Source organism: Schistosoma haematobium, chromosome 4 (assembly GCF_000699445.3).
Source record: "Schistosoma haematobium chromosome 4, whole genome shotgun sequence".
NCBI lineage: Eukaryota > Metazoa > Platyhelminthes > Trematoda > Strigeidida > Schistosomatidae > Schistosoma > Schistosoma haematobium.
The window spans coordinates 40582879-40610137 of NC_067199.1; the positions used below are offsets into that span (position 1 = coordinate 40582879).

The 27259-nt window shown below is 37.5% G+C and overlaps 2 protein-coding genes across 3 annotated transcripts in view; one reads left to right on the plus strand and one right to left on the minus strand.

Moving 5' to 3' along the window:
• Positions 1 to 1569: 1569 nt before the first annotated feature.
• HSPD1_1 (60 kDa heat shock protein, mitochondrial) lies at positions 1570 to 4833 on the plus strand (the record flags this gene model as incomplete). Of its 2 annotated transcripts, none has more annotated exons than XM_012944759.3 (5): positions 1570 to 2169; positions 2204 to 2566; positions 2644 to 3064; positions 4298 to 4476; positions 4553 to 4833. In XM_012944759.3, 5 exons carry the CDS (start codon positions 1570 to 1572, stop codon positions 4706 to 4708), a joined length of 1719 nt encoding a protein of 572 aa, XP_012800213.1. In that variant the 3' UTR covers positions 4709 to 4833. The 2 variants fall into 2 exon arrangements, with proteins under 2 accessions (XP_012800213.1, XP_051067006.1); XM_051216416.1 differs by having other exon boundaries at positions 1808 to 2169; positions 4298 to 4513.
• A 3736-nt stretch (positions 4834 to 8569) lies between these two features.
• Positions 8570 to 27259, minus strand: part of SCYL2 (SCY1-like protein 2) — a gene marked incomplete at both ends in the record, with an annotated part of 38730 nt that continues 20040 nt past the window's right edge. Inside the window, 5 exons of the mRNA XM_051219393.1 lie at positions 8570 to 9397; positions 14731 to 14794; positions 16129 to 16351; positions 22290 to 22422; positions 25661 to 25774. Coding sequence (XP_051067007.1) covers positions 8570 to 9397; positions 14731 to 14794; positions 16129 to 16351; positions 22290 to 22422; positions 25661 to 25774 — 1362 coding nt within the window. The remainder of the gene's footprint in view (positions 9398 to 14730; positions 14795 to 16128; positions 16352 to 22289; positions 22423 to 25660; positions 25775 to 27259) is intronic.

Consider the following 27259-nt stretch of genomic DNA (forward strand, 5'->3'; position numbering starts at 1 on the left):
TCGTATATCATCGTCGACTTAAATCACGTTAGTCAATAACGGAATTCAGATAAGTCAATTAACGAGAATGGCCTTTGAATATATATATTTTGTATGTAAAGTGAATGTAATAGAACAGAGCAAAATGACGCACAGAGAAGATGGCTGGAAAGCCAACTCTATTTTAGTCAAGCGTTACTCAATATTTATAGTCAGACAAAATAAAGCTACAGACATGTGATTAATGGAATAAAAAGGGCATACACATGTACGCTCATATAAAAACAATCAAGACTGACCAGCGAATAATTGACAAGGTCAACATATGACTCAAGTAGAATGAATAGATTGGTTTGTCCAAAAAGTAGAATAAAGTATATGGGCTTAAAATAATGACTGACACTACAGTTTCTCAAACTTATAAACTCTGGATTTCTGCTGAATCTTTATATCACTGTGTGCAAGAAACTTTGTGTTAACTTAGCTGTTGGAATTCCAATCACAAAATCATGATAGCAACATGGAAAAATTGGAAGAGGTGTAGCGGTAAATAAATCCCCCAAATAAATAGCTCTGTAAGTTTTCGACACTGGATGCTGACCACATTAGTTTTAATGGACTGAAGGCGCTCGGTCATGCATCCGCACCAGAATACGAGTGGGAACGCCGTTCTCAACTTCTATTACAAACACTAGCCAGATTAGATCAGTCGATCCTCAATATATTGATAACCTATCAAATATATCTTCGAAACTCATCGTTTCTGTCTCTTGATTTCACTTGGTGGGTACACTTCATATTAGGTGTTACTGGTTAAAGCGTTGTCAAATTCCAAATACCTTTTGCATCTTCAACATCTAAAAGTGAGAAGCTAGTAAAACTCTAACTTTAAGCATTATGAGCTACCCCATCTCGAATGCCCTCCCAGTCCAAGTGACGAAAGTCCTCTCAGTGGCTGGTTTCAAGAGGAGAATCAACAAACACGTATCACCTCCGGATTACCATCCCCGTCTTGAGCTAGTTGTAGCAGATGGAAGTCTCATAACTTATCTACCATTTTAATCATCACACACCAGCTTTTCCCATCTTTCCTTTTACAATTCTAGCCCGCTTTTTCAACTGCACTTCGGTTCGTCCACCCTGTCTACGCGACTAATTAATCGATCGATTTGTTCCTCCTAGCTTTCATTCATTCAAATTTTCTTCATTATTATTCACGTTGCGAGGAAGGAACTTCTTCGCTGGTAATATGACAGCCGATGGTCTGGTAAACTTAACTGCTACAAACTCACACTCAAAACACAAGATACACAAATACACAAAATAACCACCGAAGTGACTAAAACTAAAGGAGTTGAGGGGCTAGACTAACGCCTATTGGACGTTACTAAGGAATTGAAGACATTGTAAGAAATATAGTTAGTGAAAAAACAAATCGGTTTACAAGAGCTGGTCACAAATGTGTCAGGTATTGGTACATGCCTAAATTGTTCAATAGGGTGTATTTGTTTGAATGCTTCTCTAGTTACTTGTAGCTTCTCGGACGTTCCAGACATTAGTGGCGTGGTTTTGTGCTATTTACCGGTGACAATGCTCCGAGCGTTTGCTACATTTCGTGGTACATTGGCTCCTGCTCGACACAGAATTATTCAAAGGTCTTATGCTAAGGAGGTTAAATTTGGAGCTGACGCGAGATCAGCTATGTTGGTTGGCGTCGACATACTCGCGGATGCTGTTGCAGTAACCATGGGCCCTAAAGGTCGTAACGTTATAATAGAAAGCTCGTGGAAATCTCCCAAAATTACCAAAGATGGAGTGACCGTTGCCAAAGGCATTGAGCTGAAGGATAAGTTTCAGAATATTGGAGCCAAATTGGTACAGGATGTTGCTAACAACACTAATGAAGAGGCTGGAGATGGTACGACAACAGCTACTGTTTTGGCTCGAGCGATAGCTAAAGAAGGTTTTGAAAAGATCAGCAAGGGTGCGAATCCCATTGAGTTCCGAAGAGGTGTTATGTCTGCCGTTGATGCTGTCGTTAAAGAGCTCAAGTCTTTGTCAAAGCCAATATCAACCCCAGAGGAAATAGCCCAAGTCGCAACTATATCAGCCAACGGTGACAAGGCGATTGGTGACCTAATTGCTACTGCTATGAAGAAGGTTGGGAATGACGGTACTATAACTGTCAAGGTAAGCATAATTTTCATCTACTTGAACAACTTAGGACGGTAAAACGCTGCATGATGAGCTGGAGTTCATCGAGGGCATGAAATTTGATCGTGGCTACATTTCTCCATACTTCCTCAACACTGAAAAGGGGGCGCGATGCGAGTTCCAAGATGCTTTCGTATTGTTTTCTGAGAAAAAGATCAATAGCATTCAAACATTATTGCCAGCTCTTGAATTGTGTCATCAACAAAAGCGACCACTACTTATAATCGCCGAAGATGTCGAGGGTGAGGCTCTTACAGCTCTTGTACTTAACCGTCTGAAACTGGGTCTGCAAGTTTGCGCAGTGAAGGCACCGGGTTTCGGCGACAACCGTAAAAATACTCTTAAAGACATGGCAGTGGCGACTGGTGGACTGGTAAGTTCTTTTCATGTTGCATTTTCTAGATCTTTAGTTGACATGGAAATTAATATTTCTATTTCTATCTTATATAGGTATTCGGCGACGAAGCAGATATGTTCAAGTTGGAAGATGTGCAGCTGCAAGATTTGGGACGTGTGGCCGAGGTCGTAGTGACTAAAGACGATTGTCTGTTGATGCGTGGTCGTGGTAGTAAGACGGATGTCGACAAACGCATCGCGCAAATCAAAGAAGAAATGGAAGCTTCTAACAGTGAATATGAAAAAGAAAAAATGCATGAACGTCTAGCAAAGCTGTCTAACGGTGTTGCGGTCATCAAGGTTGGTGGAAGTAGTGAGGTAGAAGTTAGTGAAAAGAAGGATCGGTACACTGACGCACTTAACGCAACAAGGGCAGCAATTGAGGAAGGAATAGTTCCTGGTGGTGGTACTGCTTTACTTCGCTGTATTCCAGTCTTAAAATCTCTGGAGACCAAAAATGAAGATCAACGCACAGGTTAGTAAATTGTTCGCTAAATTATTGATATGTTGACAGTCAAGAAATAGACGATTACATAGTGATGAAAGGTACTTAAGTCTAGCTTAAGGGCCTACGTACCGGTCTTGGTACAGCGTGGCAGCGAAGTGACGAGTTGTTAGGATGAAAGGTTGCACTTGTTATTTTGTCTCATTGCTTTGTGTAAACGTTCATCTTACCATACTCTTGTCGATATATTGCTTTGCTCATTGTCAATGTCATCCTGTAATAATGTGATGACAAAATTATTAGCTCACCAGGTTTCCCTTGTGGTCAAGGTGAAGCATACGCTTGAGGGCGTCTAAATTGCTCAAGTGTTAATCCCACAATTATATGAGTGTTTTTAATCGGTTTGAGTGTTGCGTGACTGCGAAGTCGTGTGTCAAACGAACCGTAAACAAAATATCATTAAAACCTTTGTGCAGCCATTCGTAATTATGGTTGTTTGGGTATAATGAAACAATGTGATAGTTGGTCTGTAGGTTTGTGGCCGAAAAGCTACATGTCGTCAGACCAAACATCAAGTTTACGCAACCAGCGTCTTGTTTTTTCGTGGTTGTGCAACAAATGCATATGGTTAGTTTGTTTCCTATGAGTTGGGTTGTACACTTTTTTCACGGTAGTGCAATGAAGTGCGTGTTACAAGGTACTGATGTTTGTTTGTAATCAACTCAGTAGGTGTGTTGGTGCTGCTTTCACCCTCATTACTGTTCTGTCTGAATATGTAGGCAATATTTCCGGCTCATATCGAAGCCACAAGGTTTTCCTTGTGGTCAAAGTGAAGCCTAAATTTAAGGGTGTCTGAATTGCTTAATAGTGTTAAGCACGCACCTATATGAATGTCTTTATTCGGTTTGAGTGTTGCATGACTGAGAAGTCATGTGTCAAACGAACCGTAAACAAAATATCATTAAAACCCTTGTGCAGCCATTCGTAATTATGGTTGTTTGGGTATAATGAAACAACGTATTTATTGAATTGTGTGCTTGTAACTGTAAGACGTTTCTTCGGAATGTTTGTTTATCGCTCAACGTTTTAGCGTGATGCATTGTAACTTCGTAATATCACCATTAGGTCGATTTATGCGCAATGAATAAACTTTACTTTTTATAATACTGTAATAGCTTATCTCATATTTTCGCGGATGTGTGTTATGTTTTTTGCTGCAGTGCAATTTTTAGTTAGTCTTATGATTCAGTTTTGTGTTTCTAGGTGTTCAAATAGTTTTGCGTGCACTTTCAACTCCCTGTTATACCATTGCACATAATGCCGGGGTCAACGCGTCTGTTGTTGTAGAAAAAGTCATGGGCATGGGCCCAAATATGGGTTATGACGCTCAGAATGATGTCTATGTCGACATGATCAATGCTGGGATTATTGATCCCACGAAGGTAAGTACATATCCTTAAGAAATTTTGGTGAATCTGGGTATGACCTGTTAAATTAATTTCAACCTCTTCCATTTAGGTCGTTCGAACTGCTTTGGTTGACGCAGCTGGCGTTGCTTCTTTATTGACAACTGCAGAGACCGTAGTAACTGATTTACCGAAAGAAGAGTCAGGAGCAAATGTTGCAGGAATGGGCGGAATGGGAGGTATGGGTGGCATGGGTGGTATGATGTAGTAGCGAACTACACATATTTTGCATTTTGACGATGTTTTTACATTGTAGTTGGTTAATTTTCGTAGATATTCCACTTGTTCAAAGTCCCTAATTTTCCCTCAAATATACATAATTGATTTGATTAATGTCGTTATGCTTCTACAGCCTTGAACATGACTTGCACTTGTAAAGGTCGAATTTCGTTTACAGAAGTATGCGTACAATTCTGCGTTTTTGTGCGACGAGGTCCAGGGATTTGTTAGTCGACGTATAACATGGCGTTTGTTGTGTGATTTCTACGTAGTCTGCCGTATATTAAATTATTTCCGCATTTAAGTTGACTTGGGAGGACTGTCCTGTCTTTATCCACTGTTTTGCCGGTATATGTAACCCGCCTAAGCGACTTCTGCTGTGTTGTTTTTTAGGGTTTTGCGGTTGTATTTAACTGGAAATGTTAAGTTTCATGTCTTGACGTAAGGGTGTAGGCCTAGCATACTTTGTGCGTTTCATTCACGACGGTGAGCTCACGTTTGACCAGATCAGGAAGCTCGGTTGAGGGTTATGCTAACATGTGGCGGTGTCGTTTCCGCCCCTCGAACGGAAGATGGGTTTACCGCGCGGTGATCCGCTTGTCCTTCAGTTGGTGCATAGTAGCCACCAAGAACAGAATATACGGGGTTGCAATTATTTGTTTGAACACATTTTGGTAGGGACTGGCACCGAATGCATATGTGTCACACTTCCTTGGGTTTGTGTGAGGGCTGGGGTACTGCCCGGGCGCCAAAATCAGACTTCCGCTTCTCATCCTATCAGTTTCGTAAATAACCTTGCAGCAAGTAGACAGTGAGTAGTACTTCCCTGGCAGTTGCTGTATACGCATGACCATGTAAGATTATTTGAAGAGGGAGAGCGAACTCTCCCCACCCTCGGCCATATAAGGGCATTTGCGTGCAGTGCTTATGTATATGTACTAGCAAATAGGCAATGTTGATGTAATACTGAATTATTTATTCGAACACACAAATATTAGTACAAGGGGGGTGCCATATATATATGCCATACACAACGAGAATGGGAAGAGAAAAAAGGTAAGGTGAGTATAGGAAATATATGACGCCACAGATTAGTGTGTTGAGTGTAGTAATAATAATAGGGGAAAAGGAAAGGTATAACCAGGAGGATTCTTTCAGTTATGGATGATAACCACTTTTTTGAACAAAGTAAAATGTTACAGCCGGATCGCCACTGACTTCTGTTCTGAGCCATATATTATAACGTCTCTAGCCACTGTGTTGCACCATCTCTCAGACCCCAGCCGGGGGGTCGTGAAGGACCAACAGAAGCCAGCCCTTTGCAGCTTCCTTTCATACCACGACACCATTTCGTGCACTGACCACCTCCGCTTTTTCCAACCAGTCCCAGAACCGGCAAATAATGCACGACGTAGAACATGTTCAAGCCACCGAGGTCGGTGTTTCAAGATGGTGACACGAATTACATTATTGTCTCCGTGCCCGAACACACGATGCTGAACCTCTGCATTACTAACATGGTGTTGCCACTGGATGTCAGCAGTCCTTCGGAGACAACGATGATCAAACACAGAGTCGTCTAACATCCTCAATTCGGAGAGGCCAGGTTTCACAAGCATGGCGGAAAACTGCTCTCACTGACGCGTTGTAGATCCGACCTTTCACAGCCAGACTGGCATCACGAAGGCGCCAAAGGTGGCCTAGGGCATGATCAGAGTCCAGATAAGTACTCCAAAATGAGCGGCAGTCTTTTACACAATCACGCCAGCGGGAGCTGATCGCGATGTGATCAATCTGAGTCCAGGCTTGAGATGCAGAGGGAGGACGCCAGGTGGCACATCGGCAATGACTGTGCCGGAAGTTAGTGCTAACCAGAAACAGGTTGTGGTCTTTGCACAGTTGCAGTAGACGGTCCATGTTATCTGTCCTGCGACCAACAAGTTGAGAGGGAGGACGGGCCCTCCCCATTCTTGGCCGTACCAGAGCATTTAGGGGCTTTACGTATGGTATGCCAGTTTGCGAGGTAGTAAAGTCATGGATTTGACTGTTCTGCGTTGTATCCTCAGCCTGTGGGCTGATTAATTGGCTCAGAATTGATCGCAACAACGTATATGTATTCACTCTATCTATAGTTTAGTCCCTTATGTTTCCTACGGCTACCCATATCGTTGTACCATGGGGTTTGGCCTGATAATCTCATCTCGCTGTGTTGGTATAGTTTGATAACTCGAATTAATGTATATAAGTCCCGGGTTATACGTTACAAGTCACATTTTGATCATGTGTAAGATACCTGTATAATCTTCCGTTTAGGTGTTTTGCGATGTACATGCAAACGTGAGAATTTTTGGAAGAAAAAAACCAGTGGGGTCTTGTAAATGAGAATCCTGTTGAGCTGACAGTGAGATAAGACTATAGCGCAGTTGTCGAGATAAACAGCATCTGTTAAGTTGGAATCCCTTTTGAATGTAACTTTTATCAGTGATTCGAAATACAACTCGGCAAGTAAAAGCTTAACGGAATGTTTTCCTTTAGGAGTATTGCAAATTGTCTGTGCACTTTGAAGTAGATTATCTGAATTATAATCCTCAGTGCAGTGTGGTTGTTATTCGAACTCTAATTTAGTTACCTAGCAGGAAAAAATTAAATTTTCTAGTTATGATGTCGTGGTTAAGGTCTTGTGAGCCTAGTTTTATATGTACACTGCTAATGAGTCCGTGAATATTCACAAAATAGCTGTCTAGTAACCCAATTTTGTCAAGGTTTCTTTTAGATAAATTCGATTCCCTATTTTACGGACAAACGATACTTATTTATTCATCACGATGTTTATATTTATAAACGAGGAAAGAAAGCCCTGTCCTATTAGGGTTGTATTTTACAAAATCCTATCTTATAATTTGTTTAAGAGATTATAGTAAGCCCATTGAAATATTGTCTACTCAGTGTAATTTAGATATTTAATTCACTATGTAAAATTATGTGTGACTCAGATTGAGTCCATGTTTGGACATCAGTCTTTATCTACTCTCTTATTGTTTGTAAACACAGACAATCAGTAATTTATTTGCAAACAGTTAACACTCATAAATATATATGGGTTTTTTCAACACTCTCACACTCGCTTCCCTGTGTGCTAGTGGAGTTTTACTAATCATTAATAACATACAATTTTTACAACTGGTGTACTGGCTTTTGAATAGTCTCGAGTCAAATCATTCTCCTAGTAAGGAGATTTAGCCTGATTAAATAATCAGTTAACGGGATACTGTTTATTGGAGTCAGATATATAGAGAAATTAACCTCTACAAGATAACAGATATTTGATCAAAACAAATTCGAATCAAAGGACAAGGTAAGATATTACTTGAAAAAAAGTAAACAAACTAGGTCACCGTGCAAATAATTATTTAAAAAAATCAAGTATTGCATTTTTCACATAAGAAGATTAAAACAAAACAAAACCACATTTGAAAGACATTAATACTTCACATACTTACACAAACCAAATACAGACACGGGGTAGGAAAAAAATGATGGGAGTAAGTATATTAATAAAAAATACAAACAGAACATGGGCAGTCACAAGAATATCACAATAGAAATGAGAAGGTGATGGTAATGAAGAAGCTATCATAGCTTCCTATATCATCTACCTATACATAACATGCTGAGTAGAAACAGTTGTATTGATGCAACATAGACCATTACATTTAGGTCCGCGTACTTATCTACCTACACCTAAGAATTTGTTTAAAGTTACATGATAATATGTACATATATGAAAGAGAATAATTAATAATTCCTTGTGTTCTTGTTTTATTCGTTTGTAAAAATAATGAATTCATTGTCAGCTTAATAAATCATCTATGTCACTTTTGGATAATGGTTTTATTAGACTATTAGAATTTGATATATTTTGACTAAGCATTGTTGTTGGCATTGTAATTGATGATGTTGTCGGTAATAATTGATATGTAATTGCATTTGGAACAGCTTGTTGTTGAACATGTCTCATCACGTTAGACATTGCTGGATAAAGTGGTATAGCATTTAATGGGTTACAATTATTACTACTAGTGAATGGAATAATTGAATTAGGTAAAATAGTTGATTGTAACTGTTCAACATTATTATTCGAATGATGATATAGAGAGTTGCTATTGTTATTGAAAACACCGTTCTGTTCATATGATTGGTGTTGAATAGTTGGTGGTGTGATTAAAGCTAAAGGTATGCCTGTACCTATACGATTTGATTGTGTAGTAGATTTATTCATCATATCAGATGTGCTATTGATTGCATTCACATTATATGATATTAAAGTATTTGTTATATCAATAGGTTTTGGTTTATTCATTGTCGTCGTTGTCATCAACTTCATTGGTCCAGCGCCAGTAGCAGGTTGTAGTAATGATGGTGCTGATGTTAAATTAGACGATAAACGTTCAATTTGATCTTGTTTAGCAGCTAACTGACGTTTTTGTTCTAAGCTTAGATTAGTACTTTCATTGGTTATCGAACCATTGACTCCTTGAATTGACGATGTCGTTCCTGTAGATGATTTAGGCGATGTATTGTTACTGTTATTTGAATTTACAGTTAAAGCTGTTGGTAAAGGACTACGTTTTACGTATTGATCAGTATCATCTAAATAAGCGCAAATTATCCGAGTCATCTAGTCAAAATAAATAAATACAAACAGTAAACCATAACATCGAACTAAGAATAATGACGAATTAACAATTAGCTTCAGTGTTAGTAATTATCGACTATGCATAAATTATTATCCATCTAAATGACTTTAATCAGGATCTTACTTACAGTAGTCCAAGAACAAAGTTGTTTTCATGGAAACAGTAGCAAGATAAAGCAAAAGTAGAAAGTTTAGATCGAAATTTTAGCGCCACAAAAAATCTTAATTTTCACACAATGATCTGACTATTAGGTAGCGTGCTAATATTCTAAAATGTTTGTTGAACAGCTCAGGCAAATAAGAAAATAAGTCTTGTTGGAGAATGAAGGTTTAAAATCCCAGTCAAGCAATTCAATTTTAGAAAAATCCTCTCGGTCAACTTCCATATAGTTCATCTTTAATAGGATTAGCCATTTTGGTTCATTCTGTCTCAATATATTAGAATTCACGAATCGTACAAACTGAAGAAAACCTCTGTGTTTATATTCAAAATTTGCTAGGCATAGTAGTTAACTTCGCTAGTTTTATAAACAAAGAATGGTCTAACATTGATGAGGGGCGAGGCAAAATAAAAAATTGAACAAAGAACGAGGAGAATCTCAAACCGTGTAAACTCAATTGAACATAATTCTTCTATACAATTAAGAATCTGGTAGTGAACAGTTCTAACTTCAATTCATTGTATGCATAGTGGAGTGATTATTCAACGTGATCATTCAATAGCTATAGTTGTCTCACTTTCAATACGCTTGACGATTCCTCACCGACCACAGCTTTCCAGTGAACAAATAGGTGTCTAAGAGTACGAAGAACAGTAATTCCTACCCTTTCATTTTGTTTAGATTAAAACCCACAATTCTCAGTGGTTATTCAACTGATGTAAACAATCCGACAACTTACTATTTTCCAAACAGAATGAACAAAATATACTTAACTAATTGATTGCAGCAATCAACTTGACAATAATGACGATAAATTATGAATTATATAGTGAGGATAAATCACTAGCTATTGAATGTCAAATAACTACTCTGTGTAAAACAATCAGACAGATCACTTAACTTCTTAGTAGACTTTATAAGAAATCTTCTAAAGATTTGGTAAACTAATATTATAACTTTTATTTTACCACTATGATCCTTTGTAATTTTAATAGTTTTTGCATTACTAACCCCTACTGAAGATTAACTCATCATAGGAAATTCTTTAAAGTTACCCATTTTCTCATAAAGTAAACATGAAAAAAACTCAGTGGAAATTTTCTTTTCGATGAAATCATTTAATTAAGCTTTATATTTGCATTTATAGTTGTTTGAGAAATATAGTCTACAAGAAAAACGAAGAGATTGCATCATACGGTGATTTAAGATTTCAGATATCAAAAGGAGGTTGTGTAATGGTCAAGGGGTTAGAGAAGATATAGAGGGATGAAAATAGTTTATAAATCAGAAATATTAGATAAAACTGTCCACCTGAACGAAATGAAGAAAAATGAGAAACATATAGGTCATAATAACAATTGAATAGTAAGCATGAAATATTGTTCGAGGAAAATAATAAATGATTATAGTTTAAAAAATACAGGATAAAAAACATACTGTAGAAGGGAATTAGGACCAAGGAAGGATCAGAGGTGGGACGTACCGCTTTTCTACGCGAAGATTAAGCTTGAATTGGTGGGTAAATAACGCCCGAGCAGTGTATGACTTTTTGGTTCAATATCCTTTTGATCCAATTCTTGTGATTGTAAAAGACGACTCTTTTGGAGCAAAGTGCCCAGAGTTGATCAGGTGCTTCTGCTTTGAGCTTCGCACTCCCCTTTTAAAAGCCATCTCGGGTAATATTATGAAACGTGTTTGAAAAGTGATCGCTTTGTGCGGCCAATGTAACCTGCCCCATAAGAGCAAGTAAATTTATAGATGCACATTGATGTGGCTTAAAACGGAGGTTAAACCTTAACACAATCGTGAATGGTGGGCCGGCATGAGAACACAATACGAAGCTTAGCTGAATGGGTTTTATTGCGGGATTTCGAAGTCGTTAATTTAGGATTTCAACAGCCATATCTCCTCTAAATACGATATTCACTAAGAGTTTTATTTTGAATTATTAGTGCTCTTTCTGGACGCCTTGGCGTTAAGTTCACATAGAGGAATCTCAGTGGACAGCCAGTTCTAACGAGTGTCTGTCGAATTTGAAGTAGTTCGTCATCTCTTGTGTCATGAGAACATATACTTCTAGTCCTCGAAGATAAAGTGTGAATTAAGTTTCTCTTTATACCCAATGGGACTCAGATATGGAAATTCGTATACTGACCATTCCAGGTTGGCTTTTTATAGATAAGTCTTTACAAATAACCAACTGGTTTTCGTTACAACAGGACAACAAAGAGATGAAATTCATTTTTTGCCTATGCTTTCAATGTAAATTCAATTTTGTGATGACATTTATTGAATTGATTCAAGGTTTCGTTGAGGTCCGTATTTTATTTACAAATAATGAAAGTGTCATCTATGTATCTCCCTTATCAATGAAATCTCTCAATTATTGGTTGAAGTACCGTATTTTCCAGATTACCTATGAAACAACTAGTCAAGAGAGGGACCATTGATGACTTCATGGTAACTCCATCAGTTTATCTATAGAAATTATTATTAAACCTAAAGAGAACATTGAGAGTACATCGAAGAAGAAATCTCTTCTATTTGTCTATAGGCATATTTTTATCGAACTATAAATACGGATGTACAGATTAAGTGAATGTTTTCATCGAAAAGATAATTTTTTTTTCGCTGAATTCTCTTTATTTTAATACTCTAAAGTTCTTTTGAGTTCTGTCGTCGTGACTACTAGTGGAATTTAATAGTATTGGGAATGCGAGATACAAATATTACAGATGACACGGGATAACTGTTGCAATCCTTCAATTTCTGCTGAAATTACAAATTGAAATCAATGAATGAACTCTAAATTAATGGTTAGAAAGTATCATATTCAATGTGAGACTTAAACGTTCTGGGTTTTTGTATGACAGGATTGAAAAGGTAAACTTTCATACTTTTACTCGTTGTGATTTTTGTACAACATTTCCGTTTTTTCTTTAAATTCAATTCGATAATTATTCAGTATAATATTTATTTTGTTTATCCAGTATAATTCATTCGGTATAATATTAATTCAATTGTGTAATGATTGTTTAAGATACAATATTCTTGTATTTAATTAACATGGACTATGCTCAGCATGACATCGTTCGTTATAGCTCTGGATATTTGTTTTTCATTTATGTGATTTTATTCTAATTAATAATCAAAATAGGTGTACAAACCAATATATAATAATGAGTGTATCTTCGACTAGGGTTGTCGTCGTGTTTTATAGCGAATAAATCTTCATTTGTACCAGTCTTCTTGTTCTTACTTCGTGTTGTGAGAATTGCAGTGGTTTCTCGTTTTTTTCCAAGTATAAATAATAAGCGATTCTGACAACAATTAACGACGATCAGTTATAAAAGTTTGTGACAGGGTCAATTTACAAGTTTCAGTTTTTAATATAACTGTCTGGTTCCAATTGTAACTTAGATTTCAGTTCAATTTAAACCAAATCCTGTTTCCTCAATTATAAATATACTTCCGCTTTTATTTATCAAGTCGCTGTTACAACAAACGATGCGGTCAGTGGTATAAGAACATGTCAATTTCAGTCGCAGAAGTACAATCAATGCTTCAGTTTAGTAAAGATGTGTTCATCAAATCTCATTTAATACTCATCAGTGCATTGAAGGAACATATGCGTAAATAATCAAATCTGTAATTGGACTTAAAAACTGTAGATATATTTTACCGAGATAACTGGTACATTTCCTGCTGCAATAAGGAATAGTTTTGTGATTGAAGAGGTCAACAAATCCTTTAATAAGGTTAACTCTAGGTAATTTTCAAAGGTTCTTTTATTAGATTCATCTCATTCTAATTATCCAGTTACGTCGAATGAAATTCAAAATCATTGTGAGTCAATCAATTTCTTATCAAATTTCTAATGGTATCATATCAGGTGCTGACTATCCTAGTGACTCATTAGTTTCTAATAAAGTCCTTAATGAATTTGAGAAAAATATTTCAAATGAATCAAATTCTGGAGATATCATAAAAAATGTTGCTTGTTCTCACAATGTACTTGTTTCTAGTGAAGACCTTAGTCAATATGAAACACAAATCCTCAATAGTTTCAAATCTAATTATAGTTTTGATGGTCTCATATCAAATGTTATTTATCCTCGCAATCCATTCACTCCTAGTTAGTGTGAGAAATATGTTTTAAATGAGTCACATTTTAATAGCATTTCAGATGTTATTGTAGATATTGGGTGATCTCATACCTTATACATATCCCGGAGAATCTTCACTCAAAGCTATAACAAATGATTTGATATAAAAAGTATTTGTGAAGCAGTCCTGAAACCAGAATGCCCAGGAGTGATGTTCACACAGTAGGAAAATTTGAATTTATTCCCCAAGTCTAACAGTCCGAAATTCGGGGTAAGGCTTGATGCATGTGGTGGTAGAAATGAGGATTTATGTAAGATGAAAGCTGCTGAACTAGACGTTGGCTTAAAAGTTCATGATTACCTTAGGAAAATGAGGTCAAATGAAGATAAAAACTGTGTGAATTTCATCTTGCCAAAAATATTACGTATGATCAAACCGTGTTTTTGGGAAATTGTTTGATGAGCAATCATCAGATTCCAGTATTCGTTATAGTCATCTACAAATACCCAGCGAATCTTATGATATTTATCTTGCTTATTCGGACAAAGTGCATGTCACATACAAAAAAGTAAACTATGTTTCAACAACTCAAAGTCAGTCCAATATCAATATACCTGTACGTAGAATGCAGCCGCATACTGATCCTAATGAGTATGAAGCAAATACGAATGTCCCGTTCACATGTTTTGGAGACAAAGCGAGTCTACATGAATCACATACATTGTTACTGACAAACTGAAATGTAAAATGTGCTTATTCATATTATGAATGGAATAATGGCATCGTATTTTTACATATGAAAGTTGAAAGCACTACCATGTATAGTACTACACATACAGGTAGAGATCATATAAAAAGATCTTTCAAACATTATGCATACCAGTCGTAACAGATTTGAACTCGAATCAGGTCATCAGTACATATTGATGTAGAGTCTGAATCTATTAGCGAACACTTGAGATCCGTAGTCCGTGAAGAATACTAAAATTCAAAAAACACTTGACTGAAAACACTGACTGTAGTTTAAATTCTATAGAACGAACTTACCAAATCTGAACAGGAATTGGATGTGGCCCAGACACTTTCATCGATATTACCAATTCTTATCATGCTATAAAAGTAGGGGAGAAAGAAGTATAAACATGGTCAATATGGAAGAGACGAGAATATTCATTGTAAGAGAAAGTTAGAACCAACATAGAGCCTGAAACAAATGTACGATAGTCTAGGTTGTTGCTCGTAAAGTTATAGTTTTAAAATAAACAACTGAAAAGTAATACACAGTCACTGTTAATGTGATATGAAATACACTAACTAAAATGTGCAATTGCATTCTTCCTTAAATACTTTACATTCATTTGGACAGAAAAATCATTACGAGGTACTCAAGTTTTAACTGAAAAATTATTAGTATCGAGCAAAAGCTGCAACCTGTTGATGTACATTAGAATGGAAAATTGATCGAATGATTTAGCTAACTGATGTGAACTAACAAGAAAAAGAATTATTCCAACTATGTAACAGTATGATTAACAATGTCCTATTTCATTGATCAACAATATATAATTTATTCATACTTAATTAAGCCTTTTTCTATCATGCTATTAGGCTTGAAGAACGTAGTAATTTTAATTATAGTTTATCTGCTGTAGTGTACGCTACTTATGTTGACAGATATAAGTAGTATGTGACACCAATCAGAAGTGGAATGCCTGTCAGCAGAAGATTGATAAGATCCAATTGAAGAGAACAAGAATCCAAACAGAGAGCAACTGTTATAACAACAGAATTGAAGGAATGATGAAGCATGTAAAGGAAAACTCAGAGAAAATGTGCAAATAATGTATTTAGTGTATGGTTTTCATATTTTACGAAGGCAATCTGTGATTTTGTATTCAACAATAAATTGGTTTTCCCCACCTGAGTTCTCGTTCATTACAAGTGGACGAAAATAACATACTTGAACTAGATTATAAATCAGGAGTTTGATTGCTGCATCTCTGGTGATTGATGAAGGAATGTGTAAGAAAACTAGGATCCTAACCAGTTAGAGATATAAATTTACCAGTATTTATATGGAATAATCACTAAGACCTATGATGCACTGAATACTATCTTATAGAAATTACTCAATAATGTGAAAATTTCGATATTTTCAAGAGCTCTGATAACTGATTAAACCGAAAATACTGAACAAACATAAAACAATGAGGTTGAAGAAAACAGGTTAAAATTAAAATGATTGATTACAAGGGTTTGACGTTGTGTAAATGACGCTAAAATACGAATGATCCTCAGAGGCTCTAACGAGCTCGTCCTAGAAGCAGTTTGTATGCCTTGGTTTTTTAACTAATTATGTAAATGATACATCAATGTTTAATGGTCACAATTACTTTCAATTCATAAATTCGGATAAAATCCAAATATATTCTTCTTTTTCCTTACCTGTCCTCATCAGTTGCAGCGCCATGCAATTGCTCTAATTTAGCATATTGTTCACGTTCCAAATATGAACACATATCTCGTATTAATGATGCATAAGCGCTGTATTGCTTTAAATTTAAACTGCTTTCAATGGATAATGGGATAAGATAAGGCAATACTTTATTAGCTAGTTTTTCTCGACTGATGCCAAGTTTTTCATGACTAAATGCTAAGCGATATATACCTGTATAATAGGGTGGGGGAAGAGACAAACATAAAGAAACCTGTAGTTAGCAAACAAAGTTTCAATATTTATGTACACTAGTATTATTTAGCATAAAACCGAGATAAAGTGATGATTGTAGGAAGAGACCTAATGTATCAACAATGTTTATCGGGGTTGGTATTTGAACGGAGCGAATATTGGAGTAACCGTAACTTTTGGAACTATTTTAAGTTGAGTAATTATTTACATTTTTACTCTGTAATTTTTAAGTAACTAAATTATATCTGTATATACACTAGATTGTAAGTTTCCACTAAACCCACTAACTATTGCTACATATTTTACTATTCATTAATTAATGCTAATTAACGATTCACCTTTTGCTCTATATTCGGTCACTTATGACTTGGTTGTGAATTGTTATGTTTGAAGAGATTACCAGTTCACTTAATATGAAAACAGAACGAAGACTCTGTGAAACAATGACAGATAAGCTAGATATCCCATCGCGACCCTGTCCAGCTAACTAGAGAGAGAAGTCTAAGTTTAGAAGAGGGAAGCACGAACAACCACGACAAGTCTAGTTGGAAACACACTCATTTATATCTTGATCCATACACCCATTTTTGATTAATAATTAGGATGAAATCACATATATGATAAATAATTGGGGTTATAACAAATCATATGATGAGTATAATTCATGTTAGATTAATACAAGAATATCGTTATGATATACCGAATAAAATGTCATACTGGAAAAACAAAACAAATACTACATTGAGTAATCCATACATTGAATTAAAACGGGACTAATGTGGAATAAAAATCATAATGAGATCAATATAATTTTGACTTTTCATCACGTCATATCATGAATAAAGTATGACTTCTTATTTGGGGTTCTTTTTCGTCTGATGATTCATGTGTGCAAATTGCAACGTGTCACAAAGTGTTGGGTCGCAAGAACCATCATCATAAAGAATGAATCTCTATCCAAACCCTGGGCAAGATTCAAGAAAAGAAGAATAAGAAGATAGCAATTAACAACAGCCGAACAAGAGCAGTGTGGGCCGGAGCACAAGCTGAATATAAAGGAGCAAACGAGATAGTGAAGAATAGCATTAGAGCCGACAAGACCTAGCAGCGACAGCAGGAAAAGCTTCAAGAGAAGGAAATATGAGACAACCATATGACACAAATAAGAAACTGGAACGGAAATATAATGAACCAGAGAGACCAGTGAATGACAGAGAAGGCAAGCCAATGAATGAGATTCAAGAACAGGGGAAAAGGTGGATAGAACACTTTGAGGAACTCTCAAATAGACCAGCTCCATTGAACCGACCACACGTCGAAGTAGCACACACAGACGTCCCTATAAATGTCACCCCACCAATGATCGAAGAAACCAGGATAGCCATCAGGTAAAGCAGCAGGAGCTGACAACATACCAGCTGAAGCGCTGGAGTCAGACGTCGAAGTAACTGAAGACGTGCTTCGCACTCTATTTAGAAAGATTTAGAAAGAGGAACAAGTGCCACTGGCAGACTGCAAAGAAGGATACCTCATCAAGATACCAAAGAAAAAAATCTGAGAAAATTTGAGAACTACAGAGGTATCACAATACTGTCAGTACCAGGAAAGGTTTTCAACAGATTGGTGCTGAACTGGAAGAAAGACTCAGTAGACGCCCAACTTCGAGATCAACAGACCTGATTTCGTAAGGATCTGTCGTGCACAGACAAAATCGCGACAATACGGATCATTATTGTGCAGTCAATTAAATGTGATTCGTCGCTAAACATCAACCTTCTCGACTATGAGAAGGCGTTTGACAGTGTGGGTAGCAGGACATTATGGAAACTTCTTCGACACTATGGAGTGCCTGAGAAGATCGTCAACATCGTATGCCATTCATACGATGGACTACAGTGCAAAGTTGTGCATAGAGGACAGCCGACAGATGCATTCAAAATGAGGACTGGAGTCAGGCAAGACTGCTTACTCTCCCCCTTCCTATTTCTTTTGGTGGTCGACTGGATTATGAGGACCTCGACATTTGTGGTAAAACACGGAATCAACTGGAAGATTTGAACTTCGCAAATCACCAGATGAGATGTGGAAACTTTCATATGCCTGGTCAGCATCATTGATGAACAAGGAGGATTTGATGAAAATATAAAGTCGTGGATTGCCAAAACAAGGACAGAGCTCTTACAATTGAAAAGCATGTGGAACTCAGAACAACTGTCAGCCAACATCAAAGCTAGAATCCTCAATACGAAAGTCAAGATAGTTATACGGGGTTGAAACTTGGAGGTCTACTAAGTAAAGTAAGTTGGACAATGATGAAGTATTAATGCAAATAAGCTACAGAGTGATTGAATGAGAAAGATATGATCTAAAGTCTCCAATTATTGTATAAAATTACTATGAGGACCCAAACGAAATATCTCACTTTCCAAAATGACTGAGAGCATCAATTCATGATTTCATGAACAAATTTACTGTCTAGGTTTGGTTGAAGCAAACAGTTTTCCAAGCTGTTTCTTTACTATATAGGAGTGCACGTGGGTTCACCTATAACACAACTTTAAATCACCTCAGTAGATCTAGGATAAAGGCTTCTTCATTCGGTTTACTACATTTAACTAATCCCATTTACTTAGCCCTAGCTTTACTTACTTGATTCTAACATATGCTATTTATTTATTTATTTGAACACATAAATATTGGTACAAGAGAGCGCCAATATATATGCGCCACACAAAACAATGAGAATTCGAAGAGAAATAGAAAAAAAAGAGAACAATAACGAAGAGATTGGTGTAAGGTAGTGTGGTGGTAATGAGGGAACGCAAAGGTACAATCGGAACAAATCTTTCAGGTAAGGGAGACACAACCACATTTTACGAAGAAAGTAAAAGATTACAGCAGGATCGCCACTGGCTTCTATTCTGAGCCATATCTGATAACGTCTCTAGCCACTGTGTGGCACCATCTCTCGGACCCCAACCAGGGAGTCGTGAAGGACCAACACAAGCCAGTCCTTTGCAGCTTTCTTTCATACCACTACACCACGTCATGCACTGACCACCTCTCCGCTTCTTCCAACCAGTCCCAGAGTCGGCAAATAATGCACGACGTGTAATTCTCTGGGACGACATCCGTAGAACATGTCCAAGCCACCGAAGTCGGTGTTTCAAGATGGTGACACCAATTGAATTATCATGTCTGTGCCCGAACACACGATGCCGAACCTCCGCATTACTGACATGGTGTTGCCACTGAATGTCAGCAATCCTTCGGAGACAACGATGATCGAACACAGAAAGTCGTCTAACGTCCTCAACTAGGAGAGGCCAGGTTTCACAAGCATAGAGCAAAACTGCTCTCACCGACGCGTTGTAGATCCGACCTTTTACAGCCAGACTAACATCACGAAGGCGCCAAAGGTGGCCCAGATTGGCATAAGCCGCTCTGGCTTTCACTATTCGTGCATTGATCTCATCACTCACACCCCCACCAGCACTTATGCAGCTACCCAGATACACGAACTTCTCGACTACGTCTATCTGCTCACCATCCAGGGTGAGTACAGGATTGGAATCCTGCCAGTCTTGTAGAAGTACTTTGCACTTCGAAGGTGCAAAGCACATACCATACCTACGGACACTGATTGCCAACTGATTAAGTGCGGATTGCATGCCTTGGGCATTATCGCACAGTAAGACAATATCGTCCGCATACTCAAGGTCGAGAAGTCTTTCTCCAGGCAACAGATCCACACCACCATTACTTACATTCATCAGAGCTGTTTCCAGAATGTCATCGATGGCAAAGTTGAAGAGGAATGGTGAGATTGGGCAACCCTGCCTAACCCCACTACTCGAATGGAAGAATGGAGAGAGGTGGTTGTATGCCCTCACTCTGCCTGAGGTGTTTGTATATAGGGCTTTCAGGATGTTAATAAACTTCTCAGGCACACCCTTCTTCAATAGACAATCCCAGAGAACAGCCCTGTCCAACGAATCGAAGGCAGCCCTGATATCAAGAAACACTACGATTGTTGGCCTTTGATAAGTATGGCGGTGTTCTAACATTTGGCGGAGGGTGAAGATATGATCAATACATCCTCGACCAGAACGAAACTCAGCCTGCTCCTCGCGAGTCAATCTTTCTCGGGTTTTGAACAACCTACGAAGTATGACGGAAGCCAATAGCTTGGACGCAATCAGAAGTAGACTTATCCCCCGATAGTTGTTACAGGAACGACGTGAACCCTTTTTAAAGATAGGGATAACTATCGACTCATTCCAGGACGTTGGTACGCTCTCTAGTTCCCAAAGCTTGGTAAACAACGTCGTCAATTCCTTAGTCAAAAAGTCACCACCATCTTTAAAAAGAGCCGGAGGTAAGTCATCTGGGCCAGGTGATTTGTAACGGTTCAAGAGTTGGAGTTCCTTGCGGACTTCCTCCTCGTTTGGTGGCTCAGTCGTCACCGGCCATGGAGGGCAGGACAGTCTGACCGATGTTGCCGGAGCAGCAGGCCAGTTGAACTGCCCTTCGAAAAATTCTGCCCATAGTCCAAGACGTCGATGGATGTTAGTGATTGGCATCCCATCATCCTCGCAGATTATTTCACTCACACCAGACTTCTTGCGGCCAGTGACTCGGATGAGTTGGAAGAGCTTCCGGTAGTTACCAGATGCAGCTGCTGCTTCCAGCTCATTAGCACGCTTCGACCACCAGGCTTCTCGGTCCTTACGCAAGCTTTGCCCAATTTCCTTAAGTAACATCCTTCGTTTATGGTCAAACTCACGGTCACCCGGAGTAGACCGACGGGCTTCAATGAGTTGTAAGGAATCTGCAGAAACCCAGTGCTTATAAGCGGGACGTTTCGCGAACCCACAACTGACTGTACCTGCTATTTTCATGGCGTCATGCAATTGCAACCAATGCTCATCTATACTTTCCGGTGGAGTGGTAGCTAGCCTAGAGGCTAGCCCTGGTACGGCCGAGAGTGGGGAAAGTCCGCTCTCCTTATCGAAATACTCTCACACGGCCGCGCGTATACAGCCTCTGCCAGGGAAGTCCTACTCATTGCCTTCTCGTGGCGGGGGTGTTGTTTACGAAAATGAGAGGACGAAAAGCGAATGTCCGGCGCTTTAACCGGATCACAAATCAATGGTGGACATGGGCTCCAGTATCCTGCGGGAACAAATGGCGTATGAACCAATCGTTGGTCACCGGCTACCATGGGATTGCATCTCCTTACGATGCTCCACTGCCTTGTGGGTTAGACCTTTAGGTCAAAGGCTCGGGGAGTGGCCCCTAAGAAGCGACCTGCTTCGGTCTGGGCACCCGGGCAGTATCACAGCCCACACACAAATGATGAACTCTCTATGCCTAACATACGCTAGAGACATTTTAAAGGCATCAACAGTCAAATACTAACAACCTATGATTTTCCTAAACCTTAAAAGATATTTAATGATCACGAGGTAATATAGAGGGAACTTCTGAACAGTATACTCATCTTTTAGTAGGTGTACAAATAGATTTTAAGAGTATTGCATTTAGAGAATGTAAAGACTACCCGACGCACGATTTTAAGTCATTTACTGAGATGGCCGCATTACAATTCAGTAGATAGAATTCCTTTAACACTTAAGACCAGAAAACTTGGTGATGCTTAATACTTAGAGATCGATTAATTTAACCAAGTCAGTTCTATATGAAGTCAGTCACGATCCATAAAGCTCATAAGGAACCAGATGGAGTAACATCTGAATCCCATGGGAATCACCAGTTCACACAGATGAGTACCAACCAGCATGAAACTCTGCAGAAAAAGAGAGTTTGATACACTGAACAATGCAATAGATATATAATTCGATAAATATAGTTTAAAAAGAACAATTATTAGCTTTAAAAGAAATAGTGAACTTGCCCAGTATAGCTATCAAAACAGTTGGTTCACGTGATTTAATTTGTTGTAAAAATGGGAGAATATCATCCATTACAATCCATTTGTCTAAATGATCTAGTAATTTTCCAATGCAGAGAAGACAATTCATACGTGTCTACAATGAAACGAAAGTGGATGATATATATAAGGACCTAGATTTATGGGTTAAACAAATAAAGAACAATCTACGGAAAATTTCAACCAACAAATAACGTTAGCTAGAGTATCTATTTAAAATGTGGAACCCATCTCATCTGGGGTCGTGGTGCTCACAATCGTAAAAGGTTTAGGATTGGATCATAATAAATATTCAGGGCATCGTAGTTCCCAGTGGTTTTCTAGCTAACATCAGTTCATCATGAAAATTAAATACAAATCATAAGAATGTTTGTACAAAAATTACTCCTCGATAATGATAATAACAATAATAATTAAAATAACCATATACTCATCATTGACTAGTTTTAGGATACAGTTCTTAAAATTTCGATGGAAAGCTGTGACCTGTGAAGTTAAAGACATCTGAAGTATAACGATATCTTATCAATGACAGTAAGCGGGGATTGTACTATATCAAAAATTTAATGAGTTTGAGTATTTAGATCAATAACAGCTTATCATATATAGGGAATAAACTACAGAGAACGTTGAGTAATTACGGAAAGTGGTACTAATCAACTAGTCTCTATATGGATACATAAAAAATTTCCTTGGTTCTGCTTTCCACATATTTTAACGTTTAATAAATATTATAGAAGAAATGAATAAGCGGGACATGAAATACATAAATGTTCTTTTTAACTACATACAGAATGATAATATCTAGTCTACCTAATGCTTTAACGTAATAGATTCATTAGAAAATAATTCATAGAAAAGAAATTGACAGTAGTTATCGGTTTAGAATTAATCCGTTAATTAACTTATAATATATTGATAAGAGTGGTTAGCTTCATCACAGAAGTAGCAGAGATAGGGGAGGGGGGGAATAAAATTATGATATCGATAAGTGGGAGTACAATAAAAGCCGCAATCAGAGAGCAGAAAAACCAAACAAAGGATACGTGATTATTCGATTGTAGATCCGTAGAGTAATATTTAAGACACTCGGGTATGCAACCAATGGGGTTGTAGCTTAAAATCTCACTATACTAGTTTGGACTACTGTACTCGGTCAGCGTACCTAATAATCTCATATACAGCAAAGTGTCGTACACGAATTTGTACTTAATTAGTGAGTCACACTAGTTGAAATTCATTTGATTTAAAAGATAAATTATGCACTATATATAACTGATTGATCACTGAGTAGTGGCTAATGTCATGCTTGTCCAGTCATTTAGTGCTGATCGAATTCCATAGATTAAGTTGCAACGTAGTCGACAGGCTAAGTGACTCAGTATCACCCAAACTCTTTTGAGAAGTTAGGTAGTTGAATATGGTAGGTATGAAACCTTTGACTTGGGTTTCGTGCTAAATGACGCTTGTCAGCAAGGCGTACCTGTGATCGTGACTGTATTTCAACAGCAAATGCAATATGATGCAGTGTAATATCATTAAGGAAACTGAATAGTCAGAGAGAAAACGAATGTAACACTTTTTACTGGCTTACAACAATCGATTAGAGGAGTTACATAATGTTTTAATATGAATCTGGTGAATTTTGTCTAGTTCAGCAGAACCTAATACTTGTTCATGCGATTTATATTTTACATAGAATATACGTATCTATATATCCAAAGGTGTGTAGTGTGTGAAATTACATAAAATAATGGAAAATACACACCATTGTTTACATATAAAGTGGAGTATTTAACACTTGTCACCTGTGAAGTAGGAGAGATTTCTGTTTATCAACAGACGGACGTATATACTGAGCAGTAGTTCGTTCTGTTCTGCTTAATGGCTTTGAATAGTACACTTTAAGAGTGTAAGATATACGTAGGTAACTAATGTTTGATTACAGATCCCTTCGGATTATAGCTCGCATATGTTGGGACCACCGAGTGAGCATGTTGAGTTTAGACACAGGATACTGAGCAAAGATGGTGAATCGATTGGTGAGTCTTCATCAACTGAGGCTGTTGGGATATGTATTATGTACGTCTTATCACCGTGTATCTCGCATGCAATGTGGTCTGGTGCAGGAGCAGGTTAGAAGAAAGCTAGGGGTATCAGTCCGTGAACTCATTAACTATTGGACTGAGTCATATATGTAGGTGTTGACTGCCTACTTGTTGGGAATGTCAGATCCCCAGAACTCACTTGGTAAATGCCTTATTTTTGTAATTCTATTTTAAAAATTTGAATTTTTACCTTCATGTCGTATTTCCCATTTGGGAGGATCTTAAACACTACCGGTTCGTTGTCTTTTATTATGCTATTTTGTAACGCTTCCCAAAGACATTTAGATGTATATATACGCTTGATCTGTGCTTGTTGTCTTTCGTGCTTCTGGTTGCTTTTGGAATATATTTCCATCTTGAGAACTTGGACTTCTCTCTCTAGCTAGCTGGGCTGGGTCGCGATGGAATAGCTAGTTTATCTGTCATTGTGTCAAAGAGTCTTCGTTCCGTTCTCAGATCAGGTGAACTTGTAATCTCTCAAAACATAGCGCCACTTGAGATTGGGATCTACACAATCTTCGTTCCTAAAGTTTCGAGACACTGAGTGACATAACTCAGAATCGATTTCCATGGTGCAGAAGCATTCATTCTTTGTTTTTCCTTGGACCATAAGTTTTAAACTTATCATGACATTGTATAGGCCTAATCTTTTCTACTACTAATATTGCTGTTACTACTGCTACTACTACTCTAATTATTGTCTGGCTAATTTCATCGCACAGCTTCAGTCAGAGACGTTACCACTGACCTATCCGGGCCGCGACCAACCTTCTGTAGGACTGAGATGTGATCATAATAGATTGATCGCTGGGTGGTGATCAATGTCATGTGTGTCAAGTCCATTATTTTTATTATTACTATTACTACTACTATTATTATTACTATTTATTATTATTATTACTATTATTATTATTATTATTATTATTATTACTATTACTACTACTATTATTATTACTATTTATTATTATTATTACTATTATTATTATAGTGGTATATCAAATTAACGCAACAAACAGTAGAAAAATTATTTGAGGACATTTATAATAAATTAGCTTCAATTATAATCCAATGTATTCTATATGCATAGGTTAGTAACAAGTCGATCACACAAAACATTAAAGTATGTAAACTACACAATGATCCTTGAAGTACTTTAATTATTCGTTATTTAGCTAATATTAACGGTGATAATGATAATAAATCACAATAAATCTTTAAGACACTTACAGATAAATATTCTGTGGATAAACATAAACGTTGTATTCGAGGAATGAGAGAATTTCTTAATACAGTCAAGTCCATTGCTTTTCCAATAGTTGGTAAAGATTTAAGACATAATTCCTAGAATATAATGACGACAACACAACAGATAAAACATCTATACAAAAATAGGTTCTTAATAATTAAACAAATACTAGTGGTTAGGATACAAATATTTGAAGATTAGTATTGTTTGAGAATCGTTTCCAACATGTTGTAGTGGACTATTTTCGAGATAATTTCTAAGTCTTCGTATATCACTCATCCTGATAACTGTTACTAAATAACCCCCAACGGTGAATACATCTCAGAAGACAATACGAAGCGTTGACTACAGTTTATTATGGAACTGAGTAGATCACTAAGTGACAAGCACACAAAGGGAATTCGAACAGAAATGCGAATGTTAGCGAGCAAATTAAGAGTCGAATGAATTGATAAGATTCAAAGATATATATAAACGTTGCCTCCACTGGGCTTACCTGTTTCTCTGTTGAGAGGTTTGTGATAATTCGGGACAAGAAGACAAGTTCACATTTTCTCTAAATCAGTGTAAAGTTCCATAACATTAATTTTACTCCCAGTGTGACATTTTTACATTGGGTTTATAATTAGTAATGGGAACCACTACAGTTCCCAGGACGGAAGGTAAACACAAAAGGCCGGCGCAAAATGAATATTTATTGACTCTCTATAAACACGTTCGCAAAACAAGTAGTTCGAAACCCGTCATCATTTAACTAAATATTCCTGGTTCCTTGATACCTCTCCAAACTACATGCTAGAGCTCGCAATGTTCGGAACCTATGTCAAGTAGGCCAATAGGCCTCTTTAGATAGGATTTTAGATGTTGCTTTAGAACAGGTCTGCGCCAGCGCCTGAACTAGTGATCGGGAGCGGCGTATTTGAGCACACCGACCATTTTACATACCTCAGAAGTTTCATCAGCATTGATAGGTTGGCATGTGATATAGTCACGGAAAGAATCCAGGAAGCCTGATTAGCCTTTGAGGATTTGTGTTGTCTGTAACGTAGTCGAGGCACCCACCTACCAACTAAACGACTACTACGCTATGCAGCAGACCACTCCGTTCTAATTTATGGGTATGAAATATGCCCTTTAAAATAGAGGATATTCTCAGTTTACTAGTATTCGATCACAGGTGTCTTCGAAACATTAATTGTGTATCTTGGAACCGACGAGTGAGCAGTATTAATGTCAGGCTTAGAATAATAGGTAAAGATGAAAAACTGGTTGATTAAGTGCCAAGTTTTCACCAACTAAGGTGACTGATACATGTGTCACGTACTCTCACCCACCGTCTACTTCGACCAGCGATGTCGCTTAGAGCATGAGTACGTTGGAAGAAACCTAGGGGTTGCCAAACAAAAAGACTGTATTAGTCCATCAAGACACTAACTATTGAACTCAGACATGTCAACACATGAAGACTTACGAGTTTTGGTATGCGGAATTATTGTAAACAATGGTCGGAAACTTGAATGACACGGCTCAAAATCGTTTACAATGATCCAGGTGCATTAACACCTTTTCTCTCCCTATAT